Source organism: Eptesicus fuscus, chromosome 2 (genome assembly GCF_027574615.1).
Source record: "Eptesicus fuscus isolate TK198812 chromosome 2, DD_ASM_mEF_20220401, whole genome shotgun sequence".
In the NCBI taxonomy this organism is placed as follows: Eukaryota; Metazoa; Chordata; class Mammalia; order Chiroptera; family Vespertilionidae; genus Eptesicus; species Eptesicus fuscus.
In genome coordinates, this window is record NC_072474.1 from 25,840,485 (window position 1) to 25,865,503 (window position 25,019).

General features: G+C 41.6%; 1 protein-coding gene across 1 annotated transcript in view; it reads left to right on the top strand.

Annotated features, from left to right (window-relative positions):
* Positions 1 to 16,789: 16,789 nt before the first annotated feature.
* Positions 16,790 to 25,019, top strand: part of LOC129151090 (cyclin-Y-like protein 1) — a 57,486-nt gene continuing 49,256 nt past the window's right edge. Inside the window, exon 1 of the mRNA XM_054724831.1 lies at positions 16,790 to 16,979. Coding sequence (XP_054580806.1) covers positions 16,790 to 16,979 — 190 coding nt within the window. The remainder of the gene's footprint in view (positions 16,980 to 25,019) is intronic.

Below are 25,019 nucleotides of genomic sequence, written 5' to 3' on the forward strand. Positions count from 1 at the left end.
GGTTAATAGAGTTCATTGCTTTGTTGTGGCTAGAAAGGGGAAACTACTGTTTTATTTTTACTCTGATTATTTTTTAATTATTTTATTAGGAAACCATTCAGTAATTTTAGTTGGAAACTTTCTCCCAGGTATATTAAAATATTTTATGGGGTTTTCCTGTACAAGCATTTTATACACTAGGGTTTTATCATTCAGTCAGGATCAAGAGGACACATGAATTCCCTCTGAGCTTGAACCATCAAGTCTAAATATACTTGACTCTAGAAAATATCTAAGAGTATAAGAGTTTAGTTTTTTGTCCACTTCAGAATTGTTGTTTAGGTAAATAAAAAAAAAAAAGGTAAATAATATTTTTATGTTCTAAGCCGGTTCATCATATTCAGGAACAATTATATTTTGTGTTTTCAAGTTTCCCATTGCTCATATGTGGCAGGCTCTGATATAATTAACTATGTTTATAAAAATTTGCATCTGATCATCGTTTGTAGATCTTTGTGCAGATAATTCCCAATTTCACAAGCTTCACTTTAAAGTTTAAAATATGGGTATTTTGGTTCTCTTAACTAGAAATAAAAGTTTTTAAATAATACTACAACACAATTAGAATAAGTGATCAATATCCATAGGTTTTGTTTTAAATTACATATTCCTTTTATGAAAATTATTTCTAATTTGCTGACAGCCTATTTCAAGCATTAAATAAACTATTTACTCTTCAATGTATTTCTCTTATGTGTTTTTTTTATTATTATTATTATTTTTAAATACGTGGAAAGAAAACAGCTGCATTTTCCAGCTGTGACAAAGTCAACAAATGAGACAAGGAACATCAGTAATAAGACAATTTATGTCCTACAAAAATGACTATCTCTACTCAATATCAAAGCTGTAGCCAGTGGTAGAGCCCAGCAGCTGGCATGGCTAAAGTGAGTACGTACTGGGAAATCAGGTTGTCACTCTGTCAGCTACATTACTGACAAGGAGACACTAAGATTCCTGTGAAATATTTAAAAGCTTTCCTTTTGAGTTCACTGCTAGGAAATGATCTCATTTCACTTGGTCACAGATATCAGTTGAGTGACAGAATGCATTTCATTGCTGCTACTGCAAAGCAGTTAGCTTTTACTTCCCATTGTAGGCAGAGTCCAGCGTGTTCTTTAGTGAGAAATAGGAAGAATTGTATGAAATACATAAGATTGATGCAAAAACTAAAATTTGTATTAAATTTCCAAAGACTACTATGTTTCTAGAATGGCTAGGGGTTGTGGGAATAGAGCATGTTCCAATATGATGTCAGGTAATTCATCATTTTACATACACACACTTGCCCTGCTTATCAGCTATCACAAGTTAGACTGCTATAACGAAATTAAAATGTCCCAAAGTGTTTTCAGAACTAATTGTGTCTTCTAGTAACCACTAAATCTATGAGGATCTATGGTTAGTTAAACCGAGTTTTCTATGTCATAGGTAACTAGAGAAACAACACAACTACCCAAAAGCGATGATCAAATCACAACCAGGAATCATATTCTTACACTAATATTTGGATATTAGTGATCTAGGCATCATCTGTTCATGGAGCCACATATGTGACTTGAATTTACATACAACAAAGGAAGAGTATTGTGTTCACTTTTATTGAAATACTTAAGCTTATATCTGTACAGCACATTACAGGTTACATTATATATTTGTACATATTAACATATTTAAAAACTATGTAAGATATGGGGAGAATGATTGCCTCATTGGAGATAGGACCACTAATTTCAGAAGGGTAATAGGGCAATCATGTGCAATCTTTGTGTTTGCTACATTTTAAAAAGGTAAGGTCCACAGAAACTGTCAATGTCCTTATTATATTATAAATATACCAAGTTTGGGGAATAAATGATAGAACTAAAACAAGGGCTTATAATAGAGACTTAGTGGAGAAAGGAATTTCCTGAGGAAATTGTATGATGTATAATATTACAAGAGATTGAATAATCTCTCTTCTGTTAAACCAAACACAAAGGAGATTTTGAAAATGATAAAGCAATGCCACTATACTATTTTTTTTATTTTTTATTTTTTGCCTCGGATAATAAAATTTATTTTTATAGTTCTGGAAAATCACTGAAGTCTCAAGGCCTTCAAGGCCCTCCAGGGTTTCTTACTACATTAATAGTGTGTTGAAAGTAAATTCTAATAAGAAAATTGGCTTTTAACAATACATACTACAACAAACCTGCACAGTGCTGATACCTGCTAGTTCAGTTCATTTTATCCCTCCTAATAACTGATTTATTTAAAAACTCATACCCAAGTCCAGCTGTGTAGAGGATTTAATTTTTGTTAGCATTTTGTAAAATGATGGAAGTTACTTCTGGCAAAAATCTATTTCCTCATAATGGTTACACTGGGTCTTTTGTGATTGGAAACAATAGTAGCCTTCATTACATGATCTTTATAGATATTTCTGTTTTGTTTGCCATGTAATCTATAGAATTAACTTTTATGCACTTGTGTACTTAGTAGTTCATTATTTAAGTAACCTCATTCATACAACGCATCGCCCAGGGCTCAACCAGAGGGCGGAGGCCTCGCCCCGCCCCCTCCGCCTAGTCCTAGCCCCGCCCCATCCACCGTGGCCCCGCCCTCCGCCCTGGCCCGCCCTTCTGAGGCGGGTTGAGTCCGTTACTCTCTGGGCTGGAGGTTGGGGCTGGGACCCGCTTTCAGCACCCAGGGCACCAGTCCATCCTGTGCAGCGGCCTGCTGCTGTCCGTCTCCTGGCCTCCCCGCCCGGGGCTGCAGGGGCCACAGCGAGCCCGCCTCCCGCGGCCCCCGCACCCCAGAGCAGGTAACGGGGCGCCTGGGCTGCAGTGCGATGGGAGCACCCCGCGCGGTGCGGGCGGTGGGATCTGCTCCCCCAGATGCTCGGGCGCCTGAGGGGAGTCACCGGGGCCACCCGCCGGCCTCCTCGAGGCGCCTTCCAGGTGAAGCCCGCGGAGCGGCAGCGGGGTTACCTGGCGGGCAGGTGGGGCGGGGCCGGGCGGGGGGCCTCAGCGGCTGCAGCGGGCACCCCTTGGGGACCTCGCAGGACCCCGGGCGAGGCGGCTGGGCCCAAGGGAGGCTGGGGGACGTGCAGATGGAGGGAAAACCTTGGAGTTGAGTCCGAGTCACTGATAGTGGCTTTAAGCTACTCACGTTTTAAAAACGCCTTTTTTAAATTGAGAAAGGTGTCTCTTCTGGGGAAGTGGTAATCACACATTTTTGGGATACAGGCGCTTTGCAGTGAGATTTACACATTAACATTGCTTCCTTATCTTTAAAATTAAAAGCAGCCTGTAACTGAGGTTGATTGAGGGCTTTTCCTCAAATGACAAGTTGATGAAAGCAGGTGACTCACCTTTGTCTGCCCTGAAGTGGGGGGCCATGGTGGGGGCGTGTTGTGGGAGGTGGGGTGGGTGCTGAAGGAAGGAATGCCTATGCAGGTGTGTGAGGGTTATGGGGTGGGACCTTGTTTCTGTCATTCTCTTGGGCGAGAGTAAAATGACTCTTGTTTCTTTTTCTAATTTTATACACAGCTTTCAAACTTGTTTTAAAGGGGCCTCTTTGGAAACCATCTCTGGGTCTTAGGGATGCACCTGCTGCTCATGCAGTAACCCCTTGCAGACAAGTCCTAGGCAATTAGCTATGATTTGATTCACTTATAAAGAAGCACTTTGAGTAGCTGTTACCTTTTCTCTGACGTGTTTAACGTAACCTTTTTCATTCTCCCTTTGTTCACCAGAGAAATGGGGCAGGTCACCAAGTGTCAGCAGTAAAGGCCCCGTGAGGACTGTGGGGGCGGTGTCCCCTTCCAGGTGCACTCTCTTCTCCAAACCAGTATTTCTATTTAGGCCTTTTATTGTTTTGGGTTTTTTTTCTGTTGTCTTTTCATCTTTGTTGAAAGTATTACATAGGTCCGCCTTTTCCCCCATTAACCTCTTCCAGCCACTCCCATCCCCAGGCCCTCACCAACCCGTTGTCTGTGTCCATGGGTGATGCATATATGCATACAAGTTCATTGGTTGATCTCTTCCCACCTTCTTCCCCTGCCTTCCCTCTGAGGTTCAACAGTCTGTTCATGCTTCTAGGCTCAAAGCATGGGGTCACCTTTAGTTTCCTCCTACCCTCCGGTAGGCAGGTAGTATTTATCTTGCTCATTTTACAGGTACATACACTCAAGGCCCTAGAGACAAAAGGAGTTCAGCCCCAGGTTACCTGACTCCTACTCGATTTTGTACCCATCCTGGACTTAATCCAGGACCCAGAGAGGTCCCCACCATCAAGCAAGCTTCTGCATACCCATTTGATCACATGTACATGAGTCAGAGATGGAGATGGTTATTTCAGAGTGAGGAAATATTGTCTGTTAGAAGATGGGTTTTCTTTTCCTCAGAGGTTGCTAAGAGTCTGACTGGTAGCAGAAAGTTATTTTTTTACACAGGCAAAAAAAAAAAAAAAAAAAAGTGCTAAGTGAAAATCTCTATTTCAAAATTTTCCTCGAAATTAAAGTTTCTAGCACCCAAGGAAAATTCCCATAAAGAAACGTTATCCCTTTAATTTGTTTGGAAAATGAGGCCTCTTGTCTGATGGTCACAGCTCTCTCTCTGGAGGGGTGGGCAATTGGAAGGAGATTTAGGCTGTTGACAAAGTACTTGCCTGTGTTCTTAACTTGGGATCTCTGCCCCTTCTGGACTTCCACTAGACGGTGCTCTGGGTGCGGCTTTTTGGAGATCTTAGACTTTTTCTCCTTATCGCATTTCACTGACAAAGGTGCAAATGTACTACAGCTGTTTCTGTTGTAATTGCGATTCAGAGAGACTTGCAATCAGTGATTTAAGTCTGTTTTATTCAGCGAGATTATTTGGGTAGAAGGAAACAACAGCTTAATGTAAAGTGAAGGAAATTACTGGTAATTTTAAAAATAACTTCTACTGAAAAGCTCTCTGGTTCTCCTTTTGGTCAGGAACGCAGACCAGAATGTGGATGTATTGGTCCTTATCAGGCAGGTAAATGTTTTGTGTGTGTTTTCCTTGAATGCTCACTTATATCTTCCTACTCTCTTAGGAGAGCATGATTATCACCCTGCCTCACCTATGAGCCCTGCTGATGGGAGGAGCTATTCCTCAGGCTTGCTTGTTCCAAGGATTACTTAATAAATTAGCTTGGTGAGGTTGTTAGAGAAGGGGGATGAGAAAATATAGCTGTTGCTTGGATAAAAAGCATGACCTGTTTTAGGTGTCAGAGTTGCAGTGTTCATGGAGAATAAGGACTAGTTAGGATGATTGCAGTCTGTGAGATGTTTTGCAGAAAGCACTGGACTTTTAGAAGGCCGGGGAAGAATGTAAATGGGAAGGTCTTAGGTGGCTGGTGTGTGTTTATTTCCATTCCACTGACCTCTATGTGGGGAGAAGAGCTTTGCTAAACCCTTTCTTGGAAACAGCTGTGATCCTCTGGGAATTGGCTGGTGATTGGGTAGAGGAACCTAAACAGGTGACATTCCTTCTAGAAAAGTAGCTCCCACCAGTGCTGCCAGCCCTTGGGTGAGTGTGAGCATAGGAAGGTGGGTGGTTGTAAGGAGCCAAGCAGATTAAGACTTGCCTGAGTGTGGGCTTCCCAGTGCTCTCTGCACCCTTGACAACTTTAATCGAGTGAGTAAGCATTCTCACGAAGGCTTATAGCTGTCCTGGGTTCCAGACTCGGGCTAGTTACCTATTTAATCTTTGCCGGAAGCCAATTCTAGCATGTCAGCAGAGCTGAATCATCTGCAGATCCCAGAGAGGTGATTCAAAGAATTTGTTCTCTCTTCTTAAAGGAAAAATTTTTGAACTAAACCAATTTAATATACTTGAAATCACATAGAAAGCCTTGTCAAATAAAAATTAATAACTAGATTTTACTTATACACATATATTTTAAATGTTATGAAGGTTTTGGCCTCTAAGAAGGGCAAAATAAAGTAACAAAATATTTCTTAAATACAGCCAAATTTTTCAGCAATGGAATTTTAAAAGACAAAAGTCCCTAACAAACTGCAGTTTAAATAGGATGGAGGTGGGGCAGCATTTGTGCCTTGTGAATCAGATGTATAAGTTTACTAAATTTGCTTGCTTTGCTTTTTTAATAAAGATGCCTACTTAAATTACTTAATAAATTAGCTTTTTAAAATATAATCAAGGTCTCATATAAATTAAGTTATATGAGAAGCCAATATTTTTATAAGCAATTGAATCCTAGTAAAGTCTTCTAAGAAAATTACTGAAACCTCCCATGATCCCTCTGTATATGCAAATAAGCCAAAGTGGATACTCTTTAAAAATATAATTCTAAGCTTAATAAAAAGGAGAAATTTGAAAATTTTGAAATCTCTTCCACTAATATTTACAGGGTAAATTAAGGATTGTTGTCAAAGCTAATCTGACAATAAATAGTAGTCACCATAAATGTAAGGGGAGTCATTTAATGTGACTACATGGCCTGGCAGTATTAGTAAACATCCAGAAAGCGACCATGTTTATTACATTTGTTATTTGCTGTAAAAAAGAAAGATGAAAACTTTTAAGAGAAACTCTAAAAGCTATCTTGGAAGTTATTCTGGAAGGAAATAAAAAGATATTTCCTTCAAATATCTGGAAAATTATAATTGGAAGTTAATGTATTAGGCCTCAAAAAGAAAAGTAAGTAATTTGTATTTTTGCCTCCCTAAACAAAGTTTATATAAAGTTACGCAAAGACTAATAGCAAAAATTTAATTAATGTCATTTCCTGCCCATAACCTAGGACGGTGGTCAGCAAATTGTGGCTTGTGAGCCACATGCGGCTCTTTGGCCCCTTGAGTGTGGCTCTTCCATAAAATACCATGGCCTGGATGAGTCTATTTTGAAGAAGTGGCGTTAGAAGAAGTTTAAGTTTAAAAAATTTGGCTCTCAAAAGAAATTTCAATCATGTACTGTTGATATTTGGCTCTGTTGACTAATGAGTTTGCCGACCACTGACCTAGGACAAGTAAAGTTAAAAAATAAACCTTTTTTCAGATTGATTTAAATTGACTAATTGAAATAAGTGAATATTTAAGAAAACTTAATTGTACTGGGCAGGAAACTGTTCCTGAAGTATTAACTAAATTTTTTACTGATGGTTCATCTGATGGTGAAAATTGCTTAACATTGAATGAATCCAAAGCAGTCATATTTCTGTGCAGAAATTAAATTTAAAAAATTATCAAGACTGCATTGTAAGATTTCCAAAAGCCTCCTAATAATATTTAAATCAAAAAGGGGTGGGGGTAGTGGAAAATATCCTGTAAGTAAATTACATCAAGCCTTAATTGCTTTAAATTTTTACTTTGAAAATTAATTTTCACTTGTAATGCTGATAGCAAGACACCCATGAAAACACACATGTTGTCAAAATAAGCCAAAAGAAAATCGTTTGGGCAAAAATAAAAAGGATCCCGAGTCTAATTTATAGAAAAGATTCCTTTATTAACCTTTGGTCAAGAATATGTTTATATATTTCCAGAAAACTCCTCCAAGCCCGTGTAGATTCCTACAACAACGGATCTCAGAGAGGAACTGACCAGATTGCTCCAGCCACAAAATAGCAGTGGCCCCCAAGAACAGAGGAGAAACAGTCCAGAGATGAAGATGATAAAGATGCCTTGCCATATTAGCAGTCAGCAGCTGTGCATCACTGCAGGTTGCCCAGGACCAAACTGAGAAGGTCGGACCTGCATTGCCACCATTTGTCCACCATCCAGAGCTAGAATATCATTGCTGGTGTGTACACATAAAAAACTGTTGGGCATTGAAATTGGGACTCAAAGAACTGTTGGCCCAGAAAAAAATTTACTTCAGGCTGATTCCTTTTATGCCTGACAGCAATTTAAAGGGACATGATAGAACTCTATCCTTTCCATTGAATTTAAAAATCTTAAAACATACATTCTTGATAAATTTATAAAATCAAAAAGGGTAAGAAGCCAGAAGCCAATTCCATTGTGTTACCAGGGCTGAATCATCTGGAAATGGCTGAGGGCATTTCCCCAAACCTGAAAAGGATGCATAAATTGATTGCTTGCTGCCAGATAGCTGAGGGCATCTTAATCTACATGTATTGCCTCCTCCTGGCCAAACACCTGAACAGCTGGAGGTAATTCTTCCAATCTGACAATGGATTCTGTGTACCAAACCCTGGCCTTTGATGTGTATATCTACCGTGCCTTAGGAAAATTTGTGTTAATAAAAAGCAAGGGGTCCTGAGATAAGGGAGAACTTAGTTCCTTTAGCTAAGTCTTCTCTGGTTCCCCATAATGCCTTCCAAAATTATGTTTTTTCTCTGGACTCTAATTTGCACACAGCACTTCTCCAGATTCCTGAACCCTCCTAGATGCTGGATCAAGACCACCGGCATTAAATCTTCAAGTTTGTTTTTAATTTAAGTAATTAAGTGGAATACTGAACTTTGTAAAATGAGTTCAATATGCAAGTGACTAGCTTAAAAGAGTATTAGGCACATGGTAGGCTCTAGTCTGGTGGGTGTGTGAACATACTTACTACTGATTCTCTGGTCTTCCACCCCCTAGAAAAGGCCCCACTAGAAATAGGCAAACTTGAATATGCATAGCCCTTTACTGCTCCAGCCTGAGAACTTGTGTTGGGGAAGAAAGAAGACTATTGGTCTAAATATTGCTTTGAAAAGAGCAGGTGACATTTAGGATGGTATAAAGGACTAGTGTAGATAAGAGACAGGGACAACTTTAGCACTTTTTGCTGTAGTATTTGTGGTAAAAGCATCTGGTTACCTTTATTTATCTCAAAAACATGGTATTTGAAAGACAGTGCCTATATATGTCTACTGTTAGAGATTGGTCAGTGAAGAGGGCTATGAAAGAATTCACAACTAGAAGAAGAGATGTAGAGAAGTTTATTTGCTTACCATTGTACTGCCAGTTAATACAAGGCAGGGAACAAAAAGCTGCTTCCACTTTTAAAGAGTAATGGCTTCTGTTGCTAGGTGACAAGGATGAGAGGAGGATTTGGGGCTGAAGTTGAGCAGATAGATACCAAGGGCTGTCTTGAAAAGTTACAGTTTGCTTCCTTTTCAGGAGACTGTCCAGCAGATATCCTAGGGCCGTGGTTGGCAAACTGTGGCTCGTGAGCCACATGTGGCTCTTTGGCCCCTTGAGTGTGGCTCTTCCACAAAATACCACAGCCTGGGTGAGTTTATTTTGAAGAAGTAGCGTTAGAAGAAGTTTAAGTTTAAAAAAATTGGCTCTCAAAAGAAATTTCAGTTGTTGTACTGTTGATATTTGGCTCTGTTGACTAATGACTTTGCCGACCACTGTCCTAGGGAAATGTCTTTTCAGTATTTTCCCAAGCCTGTAAAATAGACTTAGAGCAAAAGTTGTGAAGAGTTCAAAACAGGCTTGTTTGAAGTTGGGGCCGGGGGGTGGGGGGAATAAGGGGAAGGGAGGGAAGTTTCTGTTAACTAGGGACTCTTCGGTGAGAATTATCCCTGAGTTGTGAAAACAGTGAAGAGGAGGTGGATGCAAGAATGTAGCCTTGATGCTGACTGGTCTGACTTAGTGGCTGAGTGTCTAACTATGAACCAGGTCATAAGTCAATTCCCAGTCAGGGTACATGCCTGGGTTTCCAGCTCAATCCCCAGTATGGGGCCTGCAGGAAGTAACAGATCAATGATTCTCTGTTATCATTGACTAAGGGCCCAGTGCACGAATTCATGCACCTTGAAAGGAACTGTGGGCCGCAAGGCTGCAGTGGGGATGGGGGCAGGTCTTGACCCATCCTTTGCATCCCTGCCTGGCCCCTCCTGCTGCTGCCCCTGGTCTCCTGTCTGCTGGCAGCCCCACTCCTGCAGCTGCTGCTTCCATGCACTGACAGCACCGGCCCTGCTCGCACCCGATAATGGCACTGAGCGATCCGGACCAGCTGTTGGTGCAAGCGGGGCTGGCACTGTTAGTGGGTGCAAGCGGCGGCTCCAGCACTGGCAGCGGGTGCAAGTGGGGCTGTCACCAACAGCAGGTGCGAGAGGCGGCTGCTGGCCCAGATCACCCCTCAGGAGCAGGAGGAGGTGGAGAAGCCCTGAGGGGCGATCGGGGCCAGCAGCCACTGCTTGCACCCGCTGATGGCTCTGGCCCCGTTTGCACCCAATGCTGGTGCTGGCCCCATTTGCTCCGCCCGTCAGTGGGTGCCCCCAATTGCTCGGCGCTGTCAGCTGGTGCGAGAGGCAGGTGCAAGCAGCAGCTCCGGTGCTGGCAGCAGGTGTGAGCAGGGCTGGCACCAGCAGCAGGTGCAAACATCAGATGGGACTGTGGCATGCGGGAGCAAAGAATTTTCAGTAACCACCATAGGCTCGCCCCAATGACAGAGACCGGAGCCCCGCCGTGGTCTGGCGCCCCCACTCACCTGCTCCACCATCCTGCCATGGCCGATACACGCCATGTTCCATGCTCTGCTGCCTGCTGCCAACGCCTGCCATGCTCTGCACATGCCCCCTGGTGGTCAGGGAACATCATAGCAACCAGTTATTCAGTTGTTCTGCCATTCTATTTGCATATTAGGGTTTTATATATATAGGTGATTCTAGCTCTTCCTCTCCCTTCCTCTGAAATCAATAAAAATATATGTGTGTTTTTTTTAAAAGAATGCAGTACTCAGTATAGTCCACACTTTATATAATAGGAGTTTTATTTTATTTTATTTTTTAAATATATTTTATTGATTTTTTACAGAGAGGAAGGGAGAAGGATAGAGAGTTAGAAACATTGATGAGAGAGAAACATCGATCAGCTGCCTCCTGTACACTCCCCAATGGGTATGTTCCCGCAACCAAGGTACATGTCCTTGACTGGAATTGAACCTGGGACCCTTGAGTCTGCAGGCTGACACTCTAGCCACTGAGCCAAACCATTAGGGCAGGAGTTTTATTTTTTAATTAATTGTTTAACTTTTCTTAAATCCTCACCTGAATATATTTTTCCATTGACTTTTTAGAGTGAGTGGAAGGGAGATAGGAGGAGAGAGAGAGAGGTGACAGAGACTCATCCATTGGTTGCCTCCCACACCTGAGGCAGGGGATCCTGCAACTGAGATACATGCCCTTGACTGAGAATTGAACCTGCAACCACTCCATCCTCTGGGCAATGCTCTAACCACTGACCTAAACAGGCCAGGGCTATCACAGGAGTTTTAAATGTTTTTCCTGGGAGTTTAAAGGAAATAGCTAAAGTGATCTGCAGAACCTAGTATCACCTGTGCTATGGTGACCATGTACTAGTATTTGATGACCCTGAATGCAGTTCTTGTGGATATCTTTGCTCAGCATGCTGAATGCCTGGTTGATATCCTTTCTTTCTTTTCTTTTTTTAAAAAATAATTATTGAATTTGAGACAGAGAGAGTAACATTGATTTGGTGTTCCACTTATTTATGCATTTATTGGTTGTTTCTTGCATGCGTCCTGACTGGAGGTTGAACCCCATAACCTTGGCCTATTAGGACGATGCTCCAACCAACCGAGCTTCCTGGCCAGGGCAATGCCTGGTTGATATACTTTCTGCCTGAGAGCCCACCTCTTGTTGGCAATCCACTGAAAAGTTGCACTCTCTTCCCATTACTCCCTGTCACATTCACTCATTTAATATCTGTAGTAGAATCTATCACTCTTTTATCTTAGCTTTATTTGTTTACCTTTTACTGTTACCTTGGCTAGAATGTAAACTCTACAGGCAAGTATCTGATCTTGGCTACTGTGCTCCCAACACAGAACCTGGTGTAGAGGGACTTAATACATACTGGTTCAATGAAGGAATGTATGAGGTGGGGAACAGCCTCCAGTGCTCCCCCCAAATCACCCTGGGGCACAATTGAGTGTCCATTGCTAAGCACCTGGGGCTTTTCATCCTGGTGACCTTGTGTACCTGGCCCATCGTCCTTGCTCTGCTCACGTCTAACTGCCTACAACATACACCCCTCAAGGATCTTGGCTCTGAAATCTTTCAGAGAAAATGGGTGTGTGGTCTCTTCTGTAGCTGCTTCATACTGAAAGGAGGCAGCATTTTTCTTCAGAGCCAAGAGATCCTTGCTTTCTGACCTAGGGACCATGAGGCCTGGGCATGGAAGGAGGTTGTGCACTTGTCTAGAGGTGGTATCCCTGAGTACACATAGGGCTGGTAACGTGATGGAGACAAACTGTGTTAAAAATCTTAATATTATTGGGGCAAAAGCGAGGATAACAATAATTATGACTAATGGTCCAGTGGAAAGAAAAGCATTTTAGTACTCACTGATCCAAGTCAAAGGATGGGAGAAAATGAAACATTAGTTGGAGCATTGTAGCTAAATATTTAAGAAAACTACATAAATTCAGTATTTAGTTCAATTCCTAGGTAAAAAAATCAAAAACATTGAAACAATTGGAGTCTAATACAACTGTGTATTATAGCGTCCATTGAAATATAAATTTCCCCCCTAAAATCACCCTCATTTTTATTAAAGAGCAAAATTAGGACCAATTTATTTACCGTATTAATTTAGTTTCAATTTGGCCTTGTTATTTGCCTTATTCTGTGTAGAATCAAAAGGTGGTTGCCCTAATTGGTTTGGCTCAGTGGATAGAGCATTCACCTGCAGACTAAAGGGTCCCAGGTTCAATTCCGGCCAAGAGCACATGGTCAGCTTGCAGGCTCCATCCACAGTAGGGTGCGTGTGGACAGCAGCTGATCAATGATTCTCTTTCATCATTGATGTTTCTATCTCTCTCTCCCTCTCCCTTCCTCTCTAAAATTAATAAAAAAGATACAGTTTTTTTTAAAGGTGGTTAATTTCTCTCTTATAGCTGGGTTTTTCTGAACATAAAATTAATTAACTTAGTTGGTCATTTACTGAGCACCATGTGCCAGTTTGTGTTGTAGGCTCAGGAAATGAAGCTAGAGCAAGACAGACACTCAACTTTGAAGCCCCTGTTGATCAGAGGCAGGTTATTTATTTCTAAAGGGATATAGTAAAGCCGGCTAGCCAGCTAGGTGCCATTAAATATGTGATGGCCACACCCATCACTGAACTCACCAGAGAGAGAAAGGGCATTTTTCCTACTGACATTTACTTAAGAAACTTACTGAACACCTAAAAAAAAGGGGGAAAAGAAAGAAAAGAAACCCCTACTCCCTTCTTAGGACTTGTCTCAAAAATGCCCTGTGGTTTGGGACTGTAATCACAGTGGACCTTTTGGTCTGACACTGACCTGTCCAGTAAGCAGTACTCCCCTGATGGTATGGCAAACTAACACCCTTACTATTTTTTCAGAGCATCATATCAAACCAATTAATGGTCTCATCTCAATTGACTCCATTGGCAGAAAGAAACCTAATGCTCTGAGAAGTGAGATGACTGGAGAATTCAGAAGGTGTGGAAAGAGACAGATGGCTGAGGCACTGGACAGTTGACTAAAATGTGAATATCAACACCATCGAATGCTCACTTCCTAAAAAATCCAGATTATAATGTCCTGAAGTTAGAAATGGGAGCTGTTCCACATCAAATCAGGTATAGTAATTCTTAGCATTTTGTTTACATATGCCTTTGAGAATGTGATGATAATGATAAACTCAGCCCAGGACAAGTGTACATATTACTCACACACAAAAATGCTGTTCTTTAAGAACCACTAGTTATAATACTCAAGCTGGAACCCTATGAGTCACAATGCACATACACTGTGTAATCCTGATCTCTTGACTGCCAGAGAGTGCTTCTTCTATTTGATCTAGTTTCGTTCTATAGCTTAAGCCTCTGTCCAGCGTTCTGCCCTGTTTGCTTTAGAAAAGATTACTACAGACCTGCTTGTATAAATTTTTCATATACATTTGCAAAGGGCTATGAAATTTAGATTATTCCTGAAGTTGAAACGTTTCTATTCTATCCTTACAGATTGTGGCACAGAGTGCTAGTTACTGTCCAATACCCAGTTCTCCCTTCTGTGTTAGTTACTCAGCAATAAGATTACATTTTTTGAGCCTCTCTTATAGCTACATATGGCCATGTGACTAGTCTTTAAGCCAGTAATATGTAAGCACTGGGCTATGAGGGTATTCTGAAACAAAATCTACCTTATCTTACTTTGCCCTGCTGTCTAGAATGAAGGCAAAAGAGCTGGAGATCAATAGCCATCATGAGCCATGAGTTTGAAATGTGATGGGAAATACTGTGTGTTGACCCTTCTAATAGAAATAATTTTCATGAAAATAGATACCTTGTTTATCTTAGTCTAAGCAACATCCCAAGCACTTAAAACCTCTGTGGCATGTGGGAAGGGCTCAGGTATTGCATGGGTATTGAATGAATGAATGAGTTTTCACCAGACCATGTAAAACACTGATCATAAAGTCCTCCCAGGAGACATTCTGTCCTCAGTAGCAAATGCAAGTTTTCTGTTTCTCTCACAAAATCAAACTCTTCCATAATTCAAATCATATTACTCCTATTTAGTTTCCCTTTGCTCTCCTAGACTTAATACTGTTATAGGAGATATTCTTTTCTTACTGCTCTCCAATGTTCTCTTCAAACAAAGTATGTTAAAATTCATTTTCCTAATAATTCTTTCCATCATTTTTTTGGCTTAGCAAGTTTAAAATTCTTTAATATTTAAGGTCATGCATTTCTATTTGTGTGTGTATCTGTTAAGTGCAGGCACTATTTTGCAACACAATCTTCAGTGTTGTCTCAAGCCTACAAGAGTCATCCAAAAGGGTATCTACTGACATTCCTAGGACTTTAGACAATAATATTATTAGGATGGAATGCAGCCACCAGGTTCTGAGGATTTAACTAGATGTTATTTACAGAAACTGAAGTTCAACAAATGTTTTCCCATCACACTGTGGTCTCCACATTTTAATATATTGCTCATTCTTGTCACCAAACCTTACTTATATCTTTTAAGCTGTTGAATATTCATAATCTCTGCTTCCCTGATTTTTTAGGTGACCTTTCCCTCCTGCTATCCTTTTGATAAAGGGAACACTGCATCTCGTCATTTTTGGTGGGGCACCTATTTGATTAAAGGGTTTGTAAATGTCCGCACTTTTTGCAATTACTGTACATGTCATTTTCTTAACTTTTTTTTCTCTCCTCCAACAGTTGTTGCTACTTCTTTTAATTATTTGGTAGAAATAATTAGCCTTCTCTTCTACATTTCTGACCTACATATTTGTAGTAGAGTTCCTTGGTTTTTGTTAAAATGTCTTTTCAATCTACCCACTTTTGAAGAAAGATATTATTCAGTTTTCTTAGGTATTTTGAGCTTTTCTGAAGTGGGTGTTTCTTTACACAGTATCATCTCCTTCCCAGAGTAGCTTTCCATATGGAAGCCTATTAAAATCCTATATAATAAAAGCCTAATAAGCAAATTGACCAAACAGCGGAACGACTGGTGGAATCATTGGTTGCTGTGACGCACACTGACCACCAGGGGGAAGACGCTTAAGCAGGACCTGCCCCCAGCCTGCAGGCCAGCCAAGGCAGGTGCCAGCAGGGGTCCCAATCGCCCCTCCCCCCAGGTTGCCCTGCAGAGGGAGGTGACTGGTGGCAGTGGGGCGGGGGCAGCAGGCGAGTGGGCTGCGGTGGGGGGTGGGGCTGGCAAGCAGGCAGCACCAGGCCAGCCAAGGCAGGTGCTAGCAGGCCCCTCCCCCCCATAACCCCTCCAGTCACCCCACAGATGGTCCTGATCGCCGACCAGACCTAGGGACCCTACCCATGCCCGAATTTTGTGCATCAGGCCTCTAGTAAAGAATAATTGAGGTTTCCAGATGAGCTCTTCCTAAGTCTCTCCTCCACCAGGAATGTCTATGAGCACACAGGTTCCTCTCCCTCCTTGCTTTTCTATCTTTCCAAAGCAAATCTATCCCTGCTCTGGAGTGCATCCACTGCTGCTTCTTTGGGGGGTCTGCTCCATTCAGTCTCCCTTCTCTAACTTCACACTTTTTCTTTCTCCTTTGGCTCTTCCCCTTTAACATAAATATATTCTTTTTTTTTTTTTTCATCTTAAAATAAAAAACCCTAAAGCTGTATTTCCTTCTAACTACGACCACATCTCTCTTCTCAGCCAAATGTTTGGGGAGGGAAGCCCTAGGATGCTTTCCTCACTTTCTCTCTTCCTATCCACTCCTCACCCAGTTGCCATCGCCAAGGGCATTTGTAGGTTTCCTGCCCTCCTGACAACATCTGTGTTGAGGAAATTCTGTGTGGAACCCGAGACTGGGCCACACGTGTGTGCGCTGGGAAAGGGGGTGGAGGGGCCGCAGGGCAGGGAGGGCCAGCAGCATTCTGACCCACGGCCTTCTCTGCCAGGTGGGCACGTGGCGGGAACTCTGCCGTGATTGGTCCCTCGTAACCAGGTGACCACAGAATGTGTTGTGATTGGCTGGGGCCAGCCGGGAGCCCAGCCTTCAGTTGAGAACCGGCTGTGGCAGGCGGTGGCGCTTGGCTGTGCTCTCTTCTTGCAGTGGTTGTGATCCTCAGCAGTTGCCTGATCTGCACGCCTTTGAACTGAGTGAGACTGCTGGCTGTCCTCACCGACCGGTCAACTCAGTGGACGCGGCAGCGGCTGACAGCTGTGCGGGGGGTGCGGGGGTGGGGGGGGGGGCAGCAGGGGCGTGGTTGGCCATTTTGCGGGGAGCGGGTGGGTTGGGGGGACTGTTGAGCGAAGGCAGTGACAGCAGCGAGGAGCAGAGGTACCTCATGGGGAACAGACTCACCTGCTGCTGCTGCCTGAAGCCCAAAGCCAGCCGCAGGCGGGGCCGGCAGTCTGCTAAGTCTCTTGGCCGTGACCGTGCGGCGGACCGAACTGATGAGGATCTTGAGTTCTTGGATTTCCTCTTCACCAAAGACATCCCTGTGCTGCGCCTCAGTGACCTGCGATTGCCCAAAGGTAAGGAGGTGGCAGGTGTTGGCTGATGTCGGTCCCACCTCTGGGCTCTGCTGACCCCGGGATCCCTGGACGGGCACCACCACCCAGGCTCCTCCTTGCCTGGGGCAGCTTTCTAAGAGCTGGCTCTTCCCGGCGTCCCCACCCCTTATTTTCCCTGCATGTCTGGCCAGTTTCTTTTCCTGTTCACTACCCAAACACCCGGTGTTCTTTCTTCCATCCCCAACTCAGCCTGAAACACTGCAGTCCGTGGCCCTTCCTGATCATGGCGCTGTTTAACGTCTCGCGGGACGCCATGAAGGGTTTTGGGTATATTTTCTCCTTTTTCTCAATGAAATCTTTGATACCCCGACTGCAGAGTTTCCATCCCATCTCCCTATCCTTACCCAGCCATATGGTTCTTAGTGAAGGAACCAGTAGGGCCTGTGAAACCCTTGTTTCTTCCTGTTAAGTGAGTTGATACTGGGGACAGTTCAGCTACAAAGAGTTTAGGGTTTGTTTTGTAAATTTGAAATAGATAGCCGACATAGAACCTATATGGCGTTCTTAAGTAGACTGTTGTCAGTTGCCTGGATAGAAGCTGTTTATTCCTTCCAACTGTAATTTGAACACAGAAGGAAATGGTGGGAGAGGGAACTCAGAATTTCTGAATGATGTGAAATGTTACTGCCAGTCCCACAGAGAATAGTTGCTTGTTTGATTTTTTGCACAAAGATGAACCCAGAGAGTCTGATTACTTTAATGTCTCCACTTAGACACAAACATGTCTTCCGTCTTACTTCAGTGACTTAACAGACTTCCCTGTCACATTGCTCCTTCTAAGGAGGAGTGGGTGGTTCACAAGAGTGTTGGTCAAAAGTTTCAAAAGAGAACACATGCATGTAGACTTTAATTGGTGACATAAAGTCTTGGGAGTAAGATTCCAGATGGTGCACAAGAATGTTTGTCGGTTTGTCTCCATGGCTCCCTCTCCATCCTCTCCTCGCCTGCAGTAGATTCCTGTTTAACTGTAAGAATGTTGAGGTGAACATTCTAAAGACCAGATGCCTGAACCATAGGGGGTGGGGGTGGGGGAAACATTAGTGGAGAAGGGGGAGAAGAGAGGAAATACTTGATTTAAAATAATTCTGGATAACAATGTAACTAATGAAGACTGTGGGGTTTTATTAAGTAGAAAATGTATATTTTCAAATATATTAAAGCCCTTTGCCCTCCCTTTTTTTCTTTTCATTTAAATGGTAGAGATTATGTCATTATTTCATGGAAAAACACATTATAGCTCTTACTCTATTCAAACTCTAGTTGAGCTTTTAATTTCTTTAAAAGTTAGAATAATTAAGCCTAGGGATTCACCTGGATGGTGGATATGTCTTTATAACTGAAAACTACTCCCTGTTCAGAATATTAAAACAGTGTGAAAAAGTGAATAAATTATGTGAATTAATGGATTGTACATTGAAACACAAAACAAGTGAGAACCTGTGAAAATTTCTGTTCACTCTGTTTGGTGCTGTACAGTGTGCCTCTGTCTGAGTGATTTTATAAACCAGTTAGTAGATGGGGAGTGTTGGGGAGTGTTGGAGAGAGACCAAAATAGGACCTTCATGTAGTTCTTTAAATCTATACAACTGATTTCCATGTATCACTCATTTGGTCCTTCTAACTGCAAACAAGTGTATTCTCCCTTTATTGCTGACGAAGAAACAGAGACTTAGAGATGTGAACCAACTGTGTAACTGGCTGCTGAACAGGAAAGACTAGCATGCAGGTGATTGATGTGCCAAGTTCAATTTGGTGATGCATACAAAGCTCTTTAGAATGCAGCCTATATATTATAAACTCTCCACAAAGTGAGTCTATTTAACTTGCTCCAGTCTTGATTACTTCCATTTTAAATTATTGTATAGAACACAGAAGCAACAATTACCACTGCATCCCATGTGTATAATTCATTACAAGGGATAAGAATAGAAGTAGCGGTCAACAACAGCATCAATTTACCAGGTTATCGAGTTGATACATTTTAAAGAGTTTGTTCTGAGGGGCTCCCATTGAAGGGACAGTGCTCTGGACATGGAGGGACTTTGCCAGAAGCTGGTAAGAAGGCAGGTCAAGTAACAAGGATTAAGCATAAGCCTATAAGAAGTCATGTTAAATCAGAAAAGTTGAAAAAAAATGGAGTTCATAAGTATACTTACCTTTTTATGTTTAATATGATAGTTTGAGTTTCATTTCAATTTGTTTTTAACTTTGGGGGGAGGGGCATTTAACTTAGGGGAACTGTTGAGAAATCTCAATTTCATCATTGGCCGATTAGTAAATTTCCATAGAAACATAGTGAGAATACCAACTATAAAGTACAAGCACATTGAAAGTTTGCTTGTAATGTCTTTATTTCAGACAATTTTATATCGGTTCCCCTGGAAATTAAGAAATACCTACTTGGATGTAAAACATTCTGGCTTTTCTAAAATGGGGAATTGAATTATTTGGTTACTTACACACAATCATATTTGAATGATGCTCTGCCTTGTGCTTCTGAAACAGATGAACATGATTTCTTTATGTCATTCCAAAGCGATATTCTTAGAACCTAGCAGAGATTTCAGATAGACTTAACAAAATTTCTCTAGTACCTTGCCTTTATCTAACAGTATATCTAACATAACCGATGGTAATATCAGTAACACAAAAAAAGGCACTAGAGAACTGTCATCAATTTAATCATTACTCCTCAACTGTTCATGCAGCCTTTTATGTTCTGACCTATGAGCTTTGCTAATTTGCTGCTACTAGTAAAGGTGCTCTCTCACAATGACCCCTTTCTCCCTCTCCCCTGGAGAGTGAGTAGGCAATGAATTGGCAACATGATGAGGAAAAACCTCTGCACAACAGAACTTTACTCCTCCCAGCAATTATTTTAACCCTCTTTTTTGTGGGGGTGAATATTAATAAGCATTTGATGTAAAAGGTTCAAAAATAATATTTTGGTGTTTATTCTTCCTGAGTCTTTTGTATGCACATAAATATAACATTGTATTTTAGAAAAACGAGGGCACTCTTTGTGTACTGCTGTGTCACTCGGAGTTATAAAGAGAATAAGGACATCAAGCTCCTGGAACTGTGACTGACCGCTGGGGAACATCCAGGATGTTTCCATGCAGCTGCGTGAGCTCCACTGCAGGCCTTCCAATAACTGATCCTGTACCTTCCAATGGTTGGAGCACCATTCAGTTACCCACTGTTATGAGGGGCTATCTTTCAGCGTGAAACCAGACACAGTCCCATTGTAATGCTTTATTCTGGGGACACAGATTAAAATAGACGCATTGTATTTAACTCTAGAAACCAGATGGTATATTTCCTTATAACTTCATTAGGATATCATTTGTAGTGAAGGTATTTTAAAATTAAATGTTCTTATCACAAATTAAAGTTACCATTGGTTTTTCACTGGACATAGCACTTCCCTTTTAGTGTGGTTTTTTTTTGTGGGTTTTGTGTCTTTAATTCTGAATACGTGCTACTCCAAGATCAGAAAGCAGTGCAGATCTTAAATGACAAATCAAAAGTTTGCATTAGATAATACCTGAGAAGGTATAAGAAAATTGGGAGAAACTTAATTGGTTTGGGTACACTGAAATAGTAGATGTTTATTGGGCACCATTCCAGATGCAGGACAAACAGTGAAATTCAAGACAAAGCCCTCCAACTTCCAACTCAGGTTTTTACATTCTAGGAGACCCTAGGGGCAGACAACACATGGACAATCAAGAAAGTCAGGGTGGTTAAAGACAGCTGCTCTCTTTAAGTGACACTGAGCACTTCTAAAAGTGAGAGGGAGCTCAGTAAACACGTGGGGGCAGAGGCTGCCATGCACAGTCCCTCAGGTGGGAATACAGAGTGCAGGCAGTGACAGCAAACACGGGGTGGCTGCAGCAGACTGAGAGGGATGCCAGGAGGAGGGTGATGGTGCATTAAGACCTTGTATGCCGAGTGGGCCTTGACAAAAGTATGCATTTTACTGAGTTGTGATCATTTCCCTACATATAACCCACTGGAGGATTACATGTAGGGAAATTATGTTAATTGTATAAGGAGAGCTAGAGCAACAGAAAGAGACAGAGAAAGGGAGAGAGAGGAGAGAGAGAGAGAGAGAGAGAGAGAGAGAGAGAGAGAGAGAGAGAGAGGAGCTACTGTGAGAATGGTAGAGGAAGCAGGGAGTTCAGGTAGGAGGCCGGCATAGTAATTCACCTGAGAGTCAACAGTAACTTGAACAGAAACAAAAACAAAAACAAAAACAATAAGGGTCTGAAAGTAGGCTAACTTAAAGAAATTAGGTAAATCTAAACGTAGGAACAAATATGAAGGAGAAGTCACAGAAAAAGAAATGCACATTATCTTTGTAAGTGTCTTTACACACAAGAGATGCAAATAAATCTATCCTGTACTCTCTCTCCTATTGGGAGAAGATCCATAAACTTGACACTTAACTTTTTGGTAAGGCTGCAAAGAAACTGTTACCTTCATATTTTGCTGATGGAAATACAAAATGGCTCCACCCCATGGAGGGATGTTGGCATAATCGCACAGCAATGCAGATGGCATTAATCCCGAAATCCTGCTTTGAGGAATTTATGCTGGAGATGTACCTCACAAAATGAAACCACATATTCACAAAGTTTATGTTGCACTGTTTCCAAAAGGACAATAACTTATGTCCGGTAAGGGACTACTGGAGTAAAGTGGGGGACACAGGAGCCCGCTGTGTGCCCTTTGGGGAGGCAGCCAGCTCAGGGCCTTGGGTAGGAGTCACCCGACAGGGTAGAAAGCGTGGACTCAGAGAGATAAAATCGTTAGTGTATGGTAATAGGTGGACTCCTAATTTTGTGTTATGGGCCACAAAATGATACAACGTATAGTAAATACAATGAATAGTGTTGGGGTAGAGCAGTTCAGTAAGAGCAGGAGACCTTAAGTAAGCAGGGGCCCCGCAGTGGGCCCAGAAACTGCTGCCATTCCTATTCAATTAGAATAAACGGAAATCATTGTCTTTCTGTAAAATGTTGCTTCAAAACCATCTATTAAAAAACCATTCTGCAGTATTTAGCAAAGAGTACAAGTTATATAAAAAATTATTTTAGGCCATAAACAGAATATATTTTATGAAAACATCAGACAAATTGACAACCTTCGGGCCCTAGTGGGCACAATACATACAATACATGCAAACGACAGGCAACTCACTGAAGTGGAAATAACACTGTTAACTGTGGTCAAACTGTGCACTCAAAGAAATGCCAATTAGACGCTGTGAGGTTCCTGACTCACATAGCCATGATTTTTAGTAAGTATTCGAAGCTGGGTAGAAGCTAAAACTGGTATGATTGGTGGCATTATCCACTAATATGCCCTCAGCTGTTTTAGAAAGCCACTTAGTGTTATAAATTAAGCCATAAAAACAATCTAACCTTTTGGTCTAGTCATTTTATTTTAAAGAGCTTTTCTAAGGAGATTTAAAAGGTTGTTATAAAACTCTATATATGTGATGATTTTTTAAAACTATATAAGTACTTAAACCCCAGCAGAGGTTGGCTATGTAAAGTATAGGAATAACACTTCATAGGCGATTATGTATCCACTAAACAGCAAATATTAGTATGCTGCAAGTTGAAAAAAATCTATATTAAAATAGATTGAAATGTTTTGAAGCGAAGTACTGCCTTTATAACCAGAGTTCACCGAGTGAAAATCAAGGTACTCCTTGATCCAGGAACTAAAGGGTCTTCTCCGAACTTGTCTCAGTTCTGCTCTCCTGCTGATTTCTCCTGAAAAGGCTTCCTCCTCGTGCTGGCAGAGGGAGGTCCGCAGCTCCAGACTCTCTAAGGAGCCTAGAGCTCAGCTCTGCCTTTCTCCTCAGGTTCTTGGGCGGTCCCAGGCAGCTGTGATTGGTTGGCCAGCCCTGGGGCACCTGCCTGCCCTGGAACCCAGGTGTAGGGGAGGGGATGTTTCAGCTGTTTGTTTCTTTGTTACTTGAGCTAATTTTGATTTTTTTTTCCTGCATGTTGTTATTTCTTTTATTCCAGCATTCTTGATTTTTTGTATTTAGAGCTATAGCAACACTTCTTCCTTTGGGGCATGCCTGTGTGTGTGTGTGTGTGTGGGTGTGTGTGTGTGTGTGTGTGTAAGCCTTCTTCTTCTTTGATTCAAGTACCTATTTCCTGGGCTTCCCATTGAAAATTTTAATTAAATTTTATCACACCATAGGCATTGATACAATAGTAAGGCTACTTCTGAAAATATTTGCTCTTATCTTTTTTATTCAAATATAATATATTTACTTTCTTTTTAGTAGGAAGTAATCTTGAATTCTGTCAGAAGCCTGAGGTTCGAGGCTGCTGTGATAGTCTCAGCCTCTCACTTTGTGCACAACTGAATTAATTTATGGAGGAAAACATTTATCATAATTTTATTGTTTTTTTACATTAAGATGTTGAATAGAATAGTTTCTACAAAAGCAATTTAATAAACTGAAATGCAATGAAGGAACAATTTTTAAGAACAAGGCAATTGGTTCAGTTATTTAAATTTCTAGTGTTGGCAGTAGTATCAAAATGGATGGCTCAGGTGCCTGTGAAACCAGGATGTCCCAAATTATGTTTTTACAAGATGCTAGCTGTAGTATTACTTGGAGGGGGAAAAGTGTTCTAGGTATAAATTTGTGAAATGATGTGTTAGACATTATTCATTACTAGACTGATTAGTTTTTAACATACCAATGAGCATTTTGATCTCTAAGAATCAGGGATATCATCTATTTATATATGACTTCCACATGCCCTTTTAACAAATAGAACCATTATTATGCGATTTGGGAAATACTGCCATAACCATTACTCTCTCAGGATCTTGGTCCACTTTCTTCCAAGATTGGTTAAGTGTTTCAGATCCTCATTGCTAAAGAATATCATAGGGTTTGTTTTTTTTAAGTAATCACTTTATTATATCACATAGTGATAAACTTTGTGTTATTAAAATTCAGATATCTGTTTTGTATACTTGCCTAAAGAGATTATCCCACCTTAGTGCAAGGTGGACTGCAGACAGACCTACCCTTACATAGTTACAGCAAATTTCATTTTTACAAGTAGCCCTATGATCAAGTCCAGAAAGTATTCTTATTGGAGCCCCCAAATTAAATGTGTGACCTGGAAGGAAGAAGTGAGACTTTAACTTTGCAAATTGAGGGCAGAATTTAAAAATCACTTTGATGAAAGTATAAAAAGTCACTATCATGACAGTGTTCCTGTAGACTAGAGCCTTGAGCTATTATACTGTCCTTTTAAATGTGCCATGATATAGAGCCCTAAGCAAGCCACAGCTAAGAAAATAAGTTCATGTTTTGAATGGAGTTAGAATTAGCCTAATGAGTAAAGAATATTTGCCAAAAACAGCTCACGTGATTTGGGCATATTTGACATATTAGCTGGTATCTGACACTAATTGGCCACAGTGTAACTTGCTTCTTGACACGGTTTCTGGAATGTGCTGGTAATCCTATCTAATAATCCTATATAATTAAGAAGGAATATGCTAATTGACTGCCATGCCCTCAAATATGGCAGCGCCCACAGCCACAAGATGGCGGTGCAGGCAAGCCTTGGATGATGGCTGCCCAACCGCCCAGGGCCTCCTGAGGCTCAGGTAACCAGAGCTGGCCAAGGCTTTCGACAGAAGTGTGATGGGGACATTGCCTTCCCCTGATCACCGGGTCGCCTCCCACCCCTGAGGCTCCCGGACAATGAGAGGGGGCAGGCCAGGCTGAGGAACCCCCCTCTCCAGTGCATGAATTTTCATGCATTGGGCCTCTAGTCTATATATAGAAGGCTAATATGCTAAGTGTCCTTTCCTCCATCTGGGTAATGACATCATGTAGCAACACCCAGCTTCCTCTCCCTAGGGACAACTAGCCTCCTTGCAATTTCTTCAGCCCAGGAACACAATTTGCTTTATAGCCAGGTGGAAACACTTTACACTGTAACC